The sequence below is a fragment of the Aspergillus pseudodeflectus genome, assembly GCF_044049435.1.
Source record: "Aspergillus pseudodeflectus strain CBS 756.74 chromosome Unknown BJX68scaffold_2, whole genome shotgun sequence".
In the NCBI taxonomy this organism is placed as follows: domain Eukaryota; kingdom Fungi; phylum Ascomycota; class Eurotiomycetes; order Eurotiales; family Aspergillaceae; genus Aspergillus; species Aspergillus pseudodeflectus.
The window spans coordinates 447,407-462,034 of NW_027263778.1; the positions used below are offsets into that span (position 1 = coordinate 447,407).

The 14,628-nt window shown below is 52.1% G+C and overlaps 4 protein-coding genes across 4 annotated transcripts; 2 read left to right on the forward strand and 2 right to left on the reverse strand.

Annotated features, from left to right (window-relative positions):
- Positions 1-36: 36 nt before the first annotated feature.
- Positions 37-1,593, reverse strand: BJX68DRAFT_224390 (uncharacterized protein). The gene is made up of 3 exons (XM_071038261.1): positions 1,366-1,593; positions 1,118-1,309; positions 37-1,053 (listed from the first exon to the last, which is right to left on the reverse strand). The coding sequence occupies exons 2-3, from the start codon at positions 1,198-1,200 to the stop codon at positions 276-278; spliced, it is 861 nt and encodes a 286-aa protein (XP_070904870.1). The 5' UTR covers positions 1,201-1,309; positions 1,366-1,593; the 3' UTR covers positions 37-275.
- A 490-nt stretch (positions 1,594-2,083) lies between these two features.
- BJX68DRAFT_275566 (uncharacterized protein) lies at positions 2,084-5,728 on the reverse strand (the record flags this gene model as incomplete). The annotated part of the gene is made up of 3 exons (XM_071047880.1): positions 4,220-5,728; positions 3,134-3,507; positions 2,084-3,091 (listed from the first exon to the last, which is right to left on the reverse strand). Exons 1-3 carry the CDS (start codon positions 5,388-5,390, stop codon positions 2,084-2,086), a joined length of 2,553 nt encoding a protein of 850 aa, XP_070904871.1. The 5' UTR covers positions 5,391-5,728.
- A 2,248-nt stretch (positions 5,729-7,976) lies between these two features.
- BJX68DRAFT_79153 (18S rRNA pseudouridine methyltransferase) lies at positions 7,977-9,912 on the forward strand. The gene is made up of 3 exons (XM_071049769.1): positions 7,977-8,528; positions 8,851-9,113; positions 9,182-9,912. The coding sequence occupies exons 1-3, from the start codon at positions 8,486-8,488 to the stop codon at positions 9,656-9,658; spliced, it is 783 nt and encodes a 260-aa protein (XP_070904872.1). The 5' UTR covers positions 7,977-8,485; the 3' UTR covers positions 9,659-9,912.
- Positions 9,913-11,294: 1,382 nt separating this feature from the next.
- BJX68DRAFT_79224 (VOC family protein) lies at positions 11,295-14,053 on the forward strand. Its single transcript, XM_071049770.1, has 2 exons — positions 11,295-12,035; positions 12,091-14,053. The coding sequence occupies exons 1-2, from the start codon at positions 11,860-11,862 to the stop codon at positions 13,610-13,612; spliced, it is 1,698 nt and encodes a 565-aa protein (XP_070904873.1). The 5' UTR covers positions 11,295-11,859; the 3' UTR covers positions 13,613-14,053.
- Positions 14,054-14,628: the final 575 nt, after the last annotated feature.

Consider the following 14,628-nt stretch of genomic DNA (forward strand, 5'->3'; position numbering starts at 1 on the left):
TGTCTACAAACCTATTCATAGCAATGCGCCCCCGGAGACAATGAGAAAACCGCCTTGGATTGCTTATGCTACACTTCTCGAAATAACACCTGCTTTGCCTTTTGCAAGTAAAGCATCTGTCTCTGTCAGAATATCAGATCTGACCTTCGTTTCGTTGGCGCAACCAGACTCCTAGAAACCTTTCCCAATAACGCAGAATAAAGCACATTTCCATCCTAAACGCCTGCTTTCAATAAACAGTATGACTTTCCCTAATTTTCAGCCAATTCGCTTCTTTAATGGCGCTCACTGTGAGGGTCCTCGGAGTAACCCGGAGTAGCGAGCCGTGGAGTCCTGACAGTGGTATCTACCACGTCAGGATCGTAGGTCATCCCATCGACCATACGGGCATCATGCGTTGGCTCTGGAGTTGCAGATGCGCTCCCAGCCATCGTGGACTGCATCGTAGCGCTCTCACCAAAATGCGGCGAGTAGGACGTCATGGGATTATTGGCTCGGCCACGGCTTGGACTTCCGATTGAACTTGGTCGGCCGCTGGACGTTCGATTGATCCCCGGATGTGAGATGGGTCCACTCATGGTGCTGGCCCCTTCGCCAAAGCCGACTAGACTGGCATCCCCTTCATCACTAATGTTACCGACACTGGAGACGCCATCATCGGGATCCTCGCTCATCTTATCTGCGTCAAAGGCATCACTACCGCTAGCCCATGTTGTGCGGGCGCCGACACTGCCAGTTGCGCTGGCGCTTCCAACCGTGCTTCTCTCCTTGAAACCGGTGCCGCTGTCAAAGTAGCCGGGTGTGTATGCCAAGCTCGGTGCGGTTGCTGGGTGGCCTGCACCGCCGGCTCGTGCAGTAGCGACTCGCTCCAGACCGGCCAGACGGGAGATGCGATCGGCGCGCTCAGCTTCCAAGGTGTTGGTTGAGCTCACCGATGTGGAAGAAGAATGGTGCGCATGGCGGCCGTGGCCCAGTGGTTGCCCTTGATGACCGTCCTTGATGGCGGTGGTGGACAGGGCAGAGAGAGATGTGGTGGTGGAGTTGGGTGTTCCCCTATTTGTCAATGAGGTGTCAGGAGCCAAGATGAAGTATGAAGGAGAGAAGCGGGGAGACTTACGGTCCCATATCAGATGGTGTTACGGGATCAGAGGGAGGGGGAGGGAGGTTGATCAAAGTAGGAGTAGTCATTTTGCCTTGCATGCACAGCGAAGTGCAGAATAGATGTAGGTATTGCAGAGCAGCTCTGCCCAGGAATAGGACTGAAGCTCGCTTGAACTGAGCTTGGACTATAGTTGGGCAGTAGATTAGGCTGTAGTAGGGTAGTGAGTGATCAGAGGTTAATCAAGAAGATTGAGGGTGATGAACCAGAGAGTTACTAAGAAGCAGCCTAGTTGTAAGACTGATGAAGCTTGAAAGGATTAGTACAATGTATGCTCAAGAAGAGTTGAAGTTGCCAAAGTACCTCCGGCAGCGTGTCTCCTGCACGCCGCCGTTTTAAGTTTCCCAAGATCCGCAGCAATCGGACTCCGTAGACGGAGCTGGGCGCCACAGATAGTATGCGAGTCTGATACATTGGGTCTGATTGGATGATGCCTTGGTCAATTTTTGGATTAAGCTGATCCTAAGTAAAAAAACCATCCTATCCACCAGTAGTGTGCCCAACTGGAGGCAATTACATTGTCTCGAAGAGAAGCCGCATATACGATGACGTCATCACCAACGAGGTAAGTTATGGGAACACTGTTTGTGCCTGGGCGCAAAAGCACTTCCCCAAGTTGACAGTCTTTGTGTCTACGGTATGTTTTATGTCAAGTAGAGCTGCTTAGTCTTCTTGATATAGTATAACATATGTTGAGACTACTTGATATGCCAATGATAGGTGGTTAGTCGAAAGCGGCACATCTGGTAGACTATATAAAGATCCGTGCGATAAGAATCGAGTATCCAGGTTATGAAATGATAACAACAGTCTACAGAAGAGTCAGCTAAGCTCTACCATTATAGTAGCTCATGTTCTTCAGTCACCCCACGCGAACATATATAGCAGCGTATATCTCCCTTCTTGGGCTGCGCCACCCGGGATCTACCGCTGAGTCTCGTACTGCCCTCTGAGGTCATCCACCTCCTTCTGTAAGCGCGTTAGGTCCGCGAGGATATCCTTTGCGTTTGACGGATGGGGAATGAAGTTTTCGGAGCCATCTGCTCGTTGCTCTGGACCAAGGCGGTTATCTTTGTCGTTGCCATGTTTGCTCCCCCGAGTGCGGCGTGGAGGTGGGAGTGGAGGTAATTGAGTTACGATCAATGCCCGCTTCGATGTTGTTTGGGAATCCGGCTGAATCCCTAGGCCTATTTCTGCAGGCGGCACGGACGGGGCTGGTCCAAGGTTTTCTTGTCGCAGACACGAAACTGACCTGGTTTCATCAGGAAAGTAAGAATTATAGTTGGGATCTCTACTCCGCAAGGGAGTCAATGGCTGGGAGCCTGGACTTGGAGGGGTCGATGCGGCAACCTCCACCTCGGCGAGTGGCATGGGCGGCCGGGAAGACGCTGGCTTTGCGAGTGTGGATTTTGAGCGCCTCATCTGACTGTGCCTCCGACTGAGGGGTGGTGTAGGCGGCCGCTTGTTCTGGGATTGACTGCGCCTAGGAAGATCAACAAGCGACACAGACTGGTTCGTCTGTGAAGGTGTGCTAAAGTAATCCTGCTCAGTCTGAAATATTCGCGGTGATGCCAAAGATCCTGGAGAAGAGCCGTGGAAAGAAACCCGGTTCGCGGCTTTGCCTGGCGTCGTCTGCGATGGAGGCAGAACAATAGACGGGCCAGGGTTGATCCGCTTGCCATGATGGCTTTTTGGAGGAGGTGGTGGGATTCTCTCCCGATTCGCCAGACGATTTTTGAGGGTGGTTGGGTCTACGCCCGGACCTAATGACACTGGCCGGCGTGATGTTCTGGCGTTTGCTTGTGGTTGAGGCGGCTCGTCGGCGGCGCCGTCACTGTCTGATGCCTCCGAAGAACTGGACGACTGGTTCGACATCAACGATCTTGGGATTGTTGCCGTATCCCGCAGCCTTCCATTTTGATCAGTTTGTTTCTCTTTTATATGTCTTGTAAAATGTTCCCTCGACGGCGGAACCGCAGCGTGGTCGTTTGAGGATGAAAACGAGGGTGGAGTAAGACGGATGGTTTCTTGGGGTGGTAGATCACCCGGAGGAGCTATATTCGGGGTTTCAGAAGGGGTTTGCGTCCGTTCAGGTTCATGGTCGCTTGCATCATAAGCACGGTCAAATGGATCCGATGTAGATTGATCGTCTGAACTCGTTGAATCGTCGAGGTTGGGTGCGTCAAGAGGAGGGGGCGGGGTGATGCTCGCGCTGGCGCTGGCCGCTGAGGAGAGGGTTGACTGTGTTGTTTTCGTCGCAGCAGTTGATGAAGGACTTAAGAAAATAGGATCTGGGACGTTTGAAGAGGATGGCGTGGTCGTCTGGGAGGGAGAATGCTTCGCAAGGTCTACAATTGTCAGTCTGTTTCACAGCGGTCTCGTCACCTCGAGACGCGGGAGACTCGGAAGCGGTGGAATAGACGCTCTTACCTTCTGGCTTTTTAGGGCGGAAAGGATTTAATCCAGACATCGCAAAGAGTCGTAGAAGCACCGTTCATGAGAGCAGGGGAGAATTACGGCGGGCGAAGGGAAACTAGCAGGTTGGTTGGGAAGAGGGGAAGAAAGTGAAGCTGATAGGAGTCAAGCGTCAACAGAAGGCGTCGCTGCTGACCGTCCACTCAACGTTCGGAAAGAGCGACGGCCATATAGTGAGGAAGCATTTAGTACACGACTTTCAATATACATTGCTCTATCTCTGGCGCTCTTCAACATGCCCGTGATTGAACTGATGGGCAAAATAACCCGAGGGTGAAATGAAGTGATGTAGTAGTTATATAGTACAAAGAATAGTAACCAAATCCCCCAGAGCCTTGTCCCATCCAATAACACCACCGAATACAAAAACCACAGAGAATAAATGCTCGTCACAGTATGCCTCCCTCAAGGCCCGATGCCAGAGAAAAATAAGGGTATCAGCTCGCCGTGTATGTAGTAAGAGGACAAAGGAAAACCGAAGGGGCGAATACAAAAGATAGACGGCTTCGAGCTGGGCGCTCCCCCTTCAAATATCGCACACCATGCTAGTAACTTCAAAAAAATAATCGTATGAGCACCATCAACTTTCCTTGTAAACATGCCATTCGTTCTCTGGCCCGAAAAATGCCTGTGCGAGGCTTTTTCCACTGTTGGTTGGCTGGCTGAAGGCCACCTGTTCCTTGGGAATCTCCATCCCGTAGATGAAGTTGCTCACGACGCAATCCAAAAGATCCATCGCAATTCCTTTTCGCCGAGATGAACCCGATGTCCAGATACGGGAGATCCCTACAATGGCGGGGTGCGACGCGCCACCGACGGCAACAGCAGCATCAGTGCCATCCTTCTGGAGAGATGCCTTGTCCACTGGATGTGATTCCCAGATGCGCTCCGTCAAGCACGCCCCGACGCACCGAGAGTCTTTCATATGTAGGAAGACCTTGTATCGATCTACCTTCTCCGTCGCTCCGTTCTTGCGCAGATGCTTCGGTGGCTCCGTCTGGCTCCACAAAAGCTCGTCCTCGATCACTGGGGATGAGAGCTCCTTGCTGAGCACCTCCAACACCTTCTTGGCCTGGTTCTTCGCGGTCGGGGAGGACTTGCGGTCTACAATCACCACGTAGCCCTCATCAAAGCGAGTCGCCTCGTAAACCCAGCGCGACGCGTTTGCCCTCATAAAAGCCTTACCCAAGTCCACCCCTGTCGAGTTCATGTCATGAAATTTCTTGTGGAGCGACGCGTCTTCAGCGTTTGAGGGTATATATTCCATCCCGCAGGTCGCACACGTTTTGCGCACCTCGTGGCCCAAGTCGAGCTGCATCTGCTTCAGTACCGGTTGCTGTTGCGATGTCGAGGTTGCTGCTTTCTTCTTGGGAGGATCGAGAGACGCGCGCACGCTGTTGGAGTTCACCTCGGATAGCGGAGACCCGTTAGTCGCGCCATCGGTGGCTGAGTGCTTGCGCTTGAGGAAAGAAAATGTCGGTTTGCGGGTGTTTTGCGGCGGAGGGGTCAAGCGTGGCGGAGGAGGGGAAGACGGGGGCGTCGAAAGGTCATCGTCCTGTGATCCGTCGGAGAGCGCGATAGAGTTTCGACGCGACGGGCTCGACCGCACGTTGGCAGTCGATTCGCGAATAGCATACTGTAGGCTTTTCTCAGCGGCATCCGACTCGCTATCCGATAAAACGCGTCTTTTCTTCTGTGCTGGACGCTGGTCGTCGTCGTAGACGCGCCACGGTGAGCGGCCGTAAGTTTTCATCATGAGACCTCTGTGGACGTGTTAGCAGGGCAAGCACCGGCCAGGCTCGCAGCGACAGAGCGAGGAGCAATGTCAAAAAACACGCACCGCCTGAATGAATTCGTGACAGTCCACGGCATCTCCCTTTTTTGTGCTCTTTCAGGGTGACTGTTTCCAATCATGACAATCCTGCGGTGCCAAACATGGGGCCTTGGGTGCAAGGAGGAAGCGGTCGCACGGAGCAGAAGAGTGGGCAGTCAGAAAGACGCGAATGGAGACCTTGTGTTATTATTATGAGCTGATGACGCTGGCCGTGATGATTATTTTCCACGGACGGAAGGCTTCGGCGACCAGTGATCGACGGGTGACGGAACGCGTGAGAGGAACCAGCTAGCCTGATTCAGCTATATTGCCATCCAGATGCCAGCAACTGAGAGAAGGGCTTGTTCGAGTGTTAACGGTCAAGAGCAGGCGAGCGGGTTATATGAGTCTAGGCTGCCGTTGAGATTTCCACCTGATGATGCGAATCCTAATCTTGTGGAACTCCTTTTATTACAGCTCGTCTCGCACTGGAGGGCTCCGAAGCCCAAGAACTGGCCGACTTCGCCTCCTGAAATCATGAGCAGCCAACCATTGCTCTCGCTCCTGCCTGCATAAAGTATGTATCTCCAACGCCCCGGTATGACTGGATGGCAGCCTCGACACTCCTTCGCTGAGGTGGCAGTTATTCCCTCCTCTTATTATTATTTCCCATGCCTTGGTTGGCCCAGCCCTTGCGGAACCCTGATGATGGATGATGCCTTACGGGGCTCCTCGCCTTGCACTCCCTCCTCCAGCACTGATCTGCTGTCGAAGCAAGGGCTATCTATGGGGATGACTCTGTATCGTCTTTATGTCCTGCGACAGTGCCCCCGTGGTGGACGTGACTACGTGACTCTCCACGGCGCACGCCTGGTTAACAGGGCAGAACCCGTCCAACCCACGCCTCGCAGGTGAGTTTTGGGGGCAGAGTGGGAAGCTTCCAGATGCTTGCAAGGTTTTCTTGACTCTACCTAGCTTAGAAAATGCGTATACTAAGACAGCTTCATAGAGCACACGACGCCTGTGGGGAAGAGATATCGTAAGCAGGGACATGAAGCTTTCCGCTCGTGTCACTGAGCATAGAGCCAGCCTTCCTGGAGAATCCTTTGTCGCGACTGGGGAACTCCCCAGGTCTGCTGAGTCTGCTCTCCATCCCCAACATTCCCTCTTGTCAGGCCTGCCATCAGACGAACCTATCTCTTTTCTTCTCCATTCTTGCTTTTTCGGATCTCATGCTTCCGAGTCAATCGCCACTCCATGCAAGCACCCTCATCAAATGATGACTGAAGAGCGGCAGTCGAAAGACTACCCCACCAGAGCACTGAATGTCTCATGCAAATCGCCTTGTTGGATTGCAAGAGACGAGCAAGTTTGACATACCAAACGCCGGATGATCGACAGACAGCTTGAGAGTATCACCAATCCGGAGTACGGTTCCTAGCCCCATGCAGCACATTCTCCCCCTACTCCGAAGTACGTCTTGATCTCTTGGTCGCAGGCCGATCTTGATCCTGTCGCAGTTGGCCCGATTCCATACCCTGTCAAAGTGTAAATACTACGTTTGGCATCAAGAGTTTAAGGCAACATGTGGGTGTGCACGGCGGATGAAACGTCCTCGCCCGGCAATCAGAAGCAAGTTTAACCGCCACTGGGTGTGACAAGTGCAATGCCCGAGAAGCTCTCAATGGTGCAAAACGTTCATACCGTGTGCATCATCCTAGGTTGTGCATCAAGTCATCCAAACAAATCCCACGCATGTCACCGGTCAGCTCCTGGTGTTGCGTAGTTAGGGGCCACTTGCGACTGTGATAGAGAATATGGATCTCTAGCTTCAGCCATTTGAGAAGGTTCGAGGATCTGTCCGAAGACGGGGGCCATACGCGAGTTAGCGACTCTCGGGAACCGAATTCTCTTCGAAACCATGCCACTTGGGTTTGCAATCGCAATCTAATCATGATTCCTTTAATGGAACATCTCGATCCCTTGCGCTCTTCGTGAGGAAGCCAGACCAAGCAGGGAGAGACGACTGGCCGACTTACGAGCCAGCGACCGCATCCTTCGTCTGCGCGAAAATGATGTAGCGTCCGCTCTCACCTATCAAGAGCTTCACATTTTAATTACTTTCACGAGGCAGGAAGCCATCTCGTGGGGTTGGAGATCAAGCCAATCCTTTCCACTGAAGAACCACCTGGGCATACTTTGGATGACCCCGCGGCCAATGATAGCAACTCCCGACAGAGTTCATCATTCTCATCCCTCGTAGTGCTGATCGGAGATTATAGGACAGACCGACAGACCACCAAGGGGTGAGGAGCAAGAAGCATTCCAACTCCCGAGGGATCTCGGATCATAGACCAAGAGTCGTCCAAGATTTGTCGGTGGATTCAGCCTATCGAACGTTTGAAACTTCTGACACTAACAGTTGCCAAATGGAAGTAGGGGGCTGGCCTAGTCCCAAAGCATCAACGAAGTTGGCTTACTGGGTTGACAGGAGCTGTATACGACGAATACGCCAGCCTGAACACCAATTTTCCGCAGAGGACCCGAGTATACGAACCTTTCGGGCCTCAGAAAGATTTAGAGTAATCAAATGGACATCTATTTAATCCAGCCGGGGTTCTGGCGCAATTGTTGACGAGATTTACTCCGTCCATCTCGCTCTTCGAATGATTTTAACTCTTCCGACAACGGGGATTCCAGATTAAGCGGACCCGAACAATTAAATGATTTTTTTCTCTCCTCCGCCTTATGCTTCTTCAACACGCTTTCTCTTTGACTCCGACCCGACGAGATTTTTCTTGCAAGAAATCGCCGTTTGATTGACTCGAACCAACATTTGGCTTCGTCCTCCTTTTATATATTCACCACAGCGTGCCGAATCTCAAAAGGACACCATTCTTTCTCCGCATCCTCACTCCCACCTGCCAGCGACAAGCTTCGACCTACTTACCTATTATTATCGTCTCGCCTTTCAAAACATCTGACAGCTTCCAGCTCATCGCAGTCTCACATATCCACCAAAAGCCAGATCGCTCAAGATGTCAGATGCTCAGCAGGTAGCAGGAAAAAGAAAACGCGCCAGTACGTGCCAATTGCCCAATGAAAATCCTCGTTGCTTGCGGGCGAGTTTCTTCATCTCCATCGAATTTTTCCCCTCATTTCTGCCGCTTTCCTCACCCTACTGTTTTCCAACGGATCACCCCTCTCTACCCTTTATCTTTACCTGTTCTTCTGTTCCGCAGCTGGAGCTTTAGGGTTCAGCTGGCGTCGAGCCCTATCAAGGCTCTTCGAGTTCTCCCTGCAAGAGGCGACTGTCTGCCTTTTGCTGTCCCCGCCATACTACAGCCCACCCCTCAGCGGATTAACTACTTAGTCATGATTGCTGACGTGCCCGAACGTTCAGGGACGCAATCATGCCCTCCTCCCGAGTTGCCTCAGCTTGTCGCTGAGCAACATGTCGCCATTCCTCCTGGTGATAAGGAAACAAAGCGTTTGATCGTGGTGCTCTCCCATGCCAGTCTGGAAACATTCCGTGCGTCACATGGAGGACGAAATGGCACAGGCCGAGACGAGAAATATTCTCTACTTAACAGTGATGAGCACATTGGCGTTATGCGCAAGATGAACCGGGACATTAGTGAAGCCCGTCCTGACATTGCCCATCAGGTTGGCTATTCCATTCCCCAAGGGAGTCATGCCGATCAAAGAGCTAACCCCATTGCCTTTACTTTCAGTGTCTCCTTACCCTCCTTGACTCCCCCATTAACAAAGCCGGCAAGCTACAAATTTACATTCATACCGCCAAGGGCGTTTTGATTGAAGTGAACCCCGCTGTCCGCATTCCTCGCACGTTCAAGCGTTTCGCCGGTCTTATGGTTCAGCTTCTCCATCGACTCTCCATTCGTTCAACCAACTCGCAAGAAAAGCTCCTCAAAGTCATCAAGAACCCCATCACCGACCATCTGCCCCCAAACTGCCGCAAGGTGACACTCAGTTACGAGGCTCCAGTCGTGCGAGTCAAGGACTACATTGAGTCGCTCGGCCCCAAGGAGAGTATCTGTATTTTCGTCGGTGCCATGGCCAAAGGTCGGGATGATTTCGCGGACACCTTCAAGGATGATGCGATCAGTATCAGCAACTATAGTCTGAGTGCTAGTGTCGCATGCAGCAAGTTTTGTCATGCCGCCGAGGAAGTGTGGGATATTCTTTGAAATTTCAGCGCCCGACAATCTAAACTTCGTTCTTCCCTCGAAAAGGTTTGAACTTGACGATGTGACGAATTTTCTTGCCATCAGACCATCAGTGGCGCCATCAGAAGCACGGTAGATACCTGTTTTTGGATATACCCTGTCAAATTCGGCGCCGTTTCACCCTGTCCCTACGGAGCTAATCGCCAACTGTCTTTTGGATATATCATTTTCTCTCTACATCACTTATGCAAAAAGCGGTTCCCAATTTACGACACAGACGAGCCGACGGTACAGACTTTGTTCTTGCGTGGCTCACGGTCCTTTCGGGCGGCCCTGCGCAGGGCTGGCGACAGCGGACTTGTTGGGTATGAGAAGACAGGACTGTCAGAGACTAGACTTGCTACGCTGCCCTGTGATTCAATCCGCTTCTACGAGGCGATTCTCATAGTACGACCGATTCGCGGTAGTCAATATCTTCAGGGCAGAGAGCTAGGTACAGGGCCTCGTATCACATCTCTTGGATAGGCGTCAGTTTACATCTAGACATATAAGAAGTAATGCCATAAGTATCCAAAGCGGACACCTGAGCTGTGAAACGGTACGGAGTACATGAGATCGAAATTGGGATTTCGGCTGTCGTAATGTCGCAGTTGTAAATATCTCTCGTGTCATGGAATAAACATTCAATAGTGCCGAGCCAGCATTGATTAACAGCCTGAGGTTGTAAGGCATTCCTTCTCCCTTCAGGCTTTGCGACTGACGACTTCTCTCCCCGTTCATCAACCAACTCTCATTTCTCCCTCAATCCGAGTCTCATATCCGGGTGTGACTCATTCTTTCGGCTTTATCTCAGCCTCGGGGACATGCCTCGTGTAATAAGTACGGACTGAGTGGCCCCAACAGCCAAGGCCGGTGTTTCCTCTTACCACGACGTGGCAAGCAGACATCGCGTGTTCGCTGGGCTTGTGGATCTCCCGCTTCAGTTGGGGCCCGACAGGGTCCGGCCGTTCTCTTTCATGGCTCCATTCCTTGGATAAGCGCCCGTGATCCCCAAGCCATGACCGCAGTTACGATCAGCATCCTCCAAGCTCCGCTCCACGGGTACTCTCCCAAAATAGTCTCTTGCATCTGCAGATGACTTGGTGACGAAGTGTCAACCGTCCAACGAGACTTCTCCCGTGAGTCAAGGACAATCGAGTGGGCTATCTTCCAGCGGTCAGACAGCGCCAGCGGCGACTAGCAGCAGCAGACGTGCCCAAAGCAGGAACGAAACAGGCCATCGCCAGAAATGCATACGACAGGAGGGGCAGTTCTTCTGTTAGTGGTTCTCCAAACTCGCTTTCTTCGACCGTTTCCTCCCTTCTGTTCGCTGTTCCAATGTGATTGGCGGCCGTGACGAGCTCAATGCCCAATAGAATATGGCGGACACCATACGCCGACTGCGGAACTCAAGAGCACTCTCGTGAACAGAGGCGAGATTACTGCTTACACCAAGTATTTGTGATTCGGATGCAGTTCAATGTCACGCTTAAGGCCTGGCTGTTCCACCATCATACTGGCGCTCTCGTCCAATCCATACCTTCCACCTCGTTCTCGAGCGCTTGCCTCACCCATTCTGAGTTTATTGAGCCCGCTTGGCTCTCCTCTTGCGCAGTCTCCACCCCATTTCCTACTCGACGGGGCCACCTACCGGAACCTCCGTCCGGCGTCAGGCTTCTCCACGATGACCTGGCTGTGATTCCAATGCTGTTCAACCCCTCGTGGCTAGCTCACCGATAGTCGCATCGTGGGTCTTTCTTTATTTCTCTACTTCCGATAGGGGCCTCTCTCTTCCGGTGACCGTCTGCAGGGCTAGGCTTTGTCCTCATCCATGCACTCCTGCCCGCAATATCAAGGCTCATTTCGCTCTGGCAAGGATGGTTGCAATGGCAGCTCCCTGGCAGATTCTGGTTGGATAATGGGAAACTAAGTCACTGCGTAAAAAGCTTTATCCTACTCTTTATCTACCACCCTCATCCTGGTTCTGAACATTGCTTCTACTTTTTCTCCTCTACTTTATTGAACTCGGGTCATTCCTACTTAGTCGTCTCTCTACCACATATCCCCGCTATTGGAATCCATCCTTGCTCTTCCCTTGTTATACTATCACTTCTTCGGTCTGCAACATCTCTCAACAAGAATCGCTGTAGCCTAAGCTCAGCGATATAATCTCACATATAAACATGCCTGTATCACACTTAACGTTGACCGTTTCCCACCTTCCTACCTCGACATCATTCTTCCTCTCCTGCCTACAGCCTCTAGGCTACAAGTTCATTGGCCGTCATGATGACTATATTGGTTTCGGCCAAAATTCCGATGAACCTGCAGACTTTTGGATAACAGAACAAAAGCCAGGGTGAGTGGACTCGTATATGCTTTTTCCCAACGTCGACTCTAACAAAGGTGTATAGGTTCCCCGCCGGCGCTGCTCATGTTGCATTCCCTGCCCCGTCAAAGGACGCAGTCCATTCTTTCTTCATCTGTGCTCTCAAAGCCGGTGGTAAACTCCATGGCGAGCCCAAAACACGCGACTCCCAGTCAGGGTACTTTAGTGCTGCTGTGATGGACATGGATGGGAACAGCATCGAGGCCGTCTGGCGTCCCAGCCCCGATGGTGGAAGCAGTCGAAACTCTGTGGCCAGCAGGTCTATTGTCAGCAAGCCTGCTCTCGCCCTCCTCGAGAATGGCTCAGTCGTCTCAAAAGCCACCACCGTCAAGTCCGACGCCAAATCCTATGCATCCAAGGCCATCACCTCTGTGAGCCGGAATGCTCCTTCAGAACGCGGCGGCTCAGTTGTCTCGTCCCGTGAAATCCAACAAGCGCCCCCGCAGACATACGTCGTGCACACTCATACCACGCAAAAGAGTGACGACAGCACCGCTGCCAAGACCATAGTTGGCACACTTATCGGCGCTGCCGCTGGTGCAGCAATCGCCTACGCCATGTCCAAGGGCGACTCAGAGACACCAGAGACAACCTCCACGCAACAATACCCTCTTCCTTCTCCGCAGGATTTTCGCCAGCTCCCATCCACACCGGGATTATCACAAGCCCCTTCACACATCCAGGACTATCAAAACTACCGAGCTATCGAGGCTCCCCCTCCGGCGCGAAGCACCTACTCTCAAGCCAATTCGCGCCCTCCCTTGACCCGGAGCGTGACATCAAAGAACCCCTGGGCAAGTACCGTCTACGAAGGCACAGAGTACGGCACCCGAGGCCTCAAGGGCGGCAGCGTGTACATGGACGACATGGCCCGCCGCGCCTCGGAAGGCACCATCTACAACCAAAGCGAGATCCCCATCCGCGCAATCGAGTACCCTCCCGCTCTCGACGCCCAGCAGCAGTACCCAGGCGACCTAAGCACCCTGATCAGCTCCTTCCGCGAGAAATCCCGCATCTCGGAAAAGGGCAGCGTCTACTCGACTTCCACCATCAAGGCATCCAAGACCCAGACCCAATCCGTCCACAGCGCGTCCCACCACTCCATCACAAAGTCCTCCAAATCCCACGCCGGAAGCACCACCTCGTCTACCCGGACGGCTCGCCAGATCCCGCTCCCCGAGGGCTCAACGGCCTCGTACGCCTCATACCGCTGGGGTGCGAAATCCGCCGCGCGCTACGACGACGATTTCGACGTCGATACGCACGTTACGCCTGACGACTCGATCAGCCAGGTCGGTGACTCGTCGGGGAGGTCGTCGCATTCGCATCGCTCGCATCACTCGCATCATACACACAAGAGTCACACGTCTAAACGCTCGTCGAAATTCGATGAGCCCGTCAGACCGAGCGACAGTGTCAGTCAGGTCTCTAGTCATGCCTCTCGCATGACTCAGAAGACGGCCAAGGCTGCCGGAAGCACCGCGGGCGGTGGTTCTAAGGCCGGTTCGAAGATGAGCAGTAGTCGCCGTGGAAGTCAGGTTGTCTGATCTTTCTTGCACACTATGCATCTCAACTTTCTGCATCTGCTGCCTCTTCATCTTTCTTTCTTGCTTTCTTCTTCTATTCATATTTGACCATTTCATATTTTCAATCTCTTTGTCGTCTTCGACCAGACCAACATACATATATTCCATACAGCTTTTCCATTTGCTGTCTTTTGCTAGATCCACATACAGAATGCCTTGCTTACCTATTAAATACCACACAAGGCTGACTTGCCCCGACAAAACCGTCTTTAGTGTACGGTTGCTTCTCAGTGCATAATATACATACATATCAGCGTTTATATCTGTCTCATTATACTGCATATCTCTCCATTCTCATGTCTCCTAACGCCAACACAAGAAACTGATACAATTTATCTGATTACTTCAACGCTTCAACTTTCCTTTTCTGGTGCGATAAATGTGAAGGTGCTAGATTCATCCTCGGTGTTGTTAGAAGAAAACTCATTCATGACGTGGCCTACGCTGTGTCGCTGACGCGGGTGTCCAGCTTATCTACCCTATGCTAAGCACCTGACGATGGAGGGGCAATTCGTACAACTGGTCTGAGTTGGTCTTGTCTCGATATACTATTTAATACAATTCCAGGCCCCATCACCAGCGTCATTAACGACTTCCGCTTATCAACAGTCCACGCATCCTGCCGTCAGACCTTCCCATAGAGGAACAAGTTCGGGCGACCGAATCAACCACCTCTGCGACCCCGACCCAAGAGAAATCACCATGCTTGGGTTGTAGTGTGAATCATGTAACATTGTCCGACTCCATTCAGTAAAACAAAAATGCCATGAATGCATGATGATTTGGTCATAATGATCGTTGGATATGACATTTCCCGCCAAAAGGAGAAACCCCGAAACAAACTAGGAATAATTTAAAACACGCAAATGGTCCGCGAAGAAAACAAGGAAGAGATCTACTATCACGGTACGCCAGGCTTCCTGCATGTTTGTCACAAAGCGAAAGAACAAGCAGAGCGCTTGAAGACCAAGTGTGGC

What these genes read in the sequence shown, in the direction of transcription:
- BJX68DRAFT_224390 (XM_071038261.1), bottom strand. Translation starts at nt 1,200, where the DNA reads ATGCAAGGCAAAATGACTACTCCTACTTTGATCAACCTCCCTCCCCCT. An exon ending in ACACCATCTGATATGGGACC is followed by an intron (nt 1,054 to 1,117) that starts GTAAGTCTCCCC and finishes ATTGACAAATAG; the next exon opens with GGGAACACCCAACTCCACCA.
- BJX68DRAFT_79153 (XM_071049769.1), top strand. Translation starts at nt 8,486, where the DNA reads ATGTCAGATGCTCAGCAGGTAGCAGGAAAAAGAAAACGCGCCA. An exon ending in AGGAAAAAGAAAACGCGCCA is followed by an intron (nt 8,529 to 8,850) that starts GTACGTGCCAAT and finishes CCGAACGTTCAG; the next exon opens with GGACGCAATCATGCCCTCCT. An exon ending in GTCCTGACATTGCCCATCAG is followed by an intron (nt 9,114 to 9,181) that starts GTTGGCTATTCC and finishes CTTTACTTTCAG; the next exon opens with TGTCTCCTTACCCTCCTTGA.
- BJX68DRAFT_79224 (XM_071049770.1), top strand. Translation starts at nt 11,860, where the DNA reads ATGCCTGTATCACACTTAACGTTGACCGTTTCCCACCTTCCTACCTCG. An exon ending in ATAACAGAACAAAAGCCAGG is followed by an intron (nt 12,036 to 12,090) that starts GTGAGTGGACTC and finishes AAAGGTGTATAG; the next exon opens with GTTCCCCGCCGGCGCTGCTC.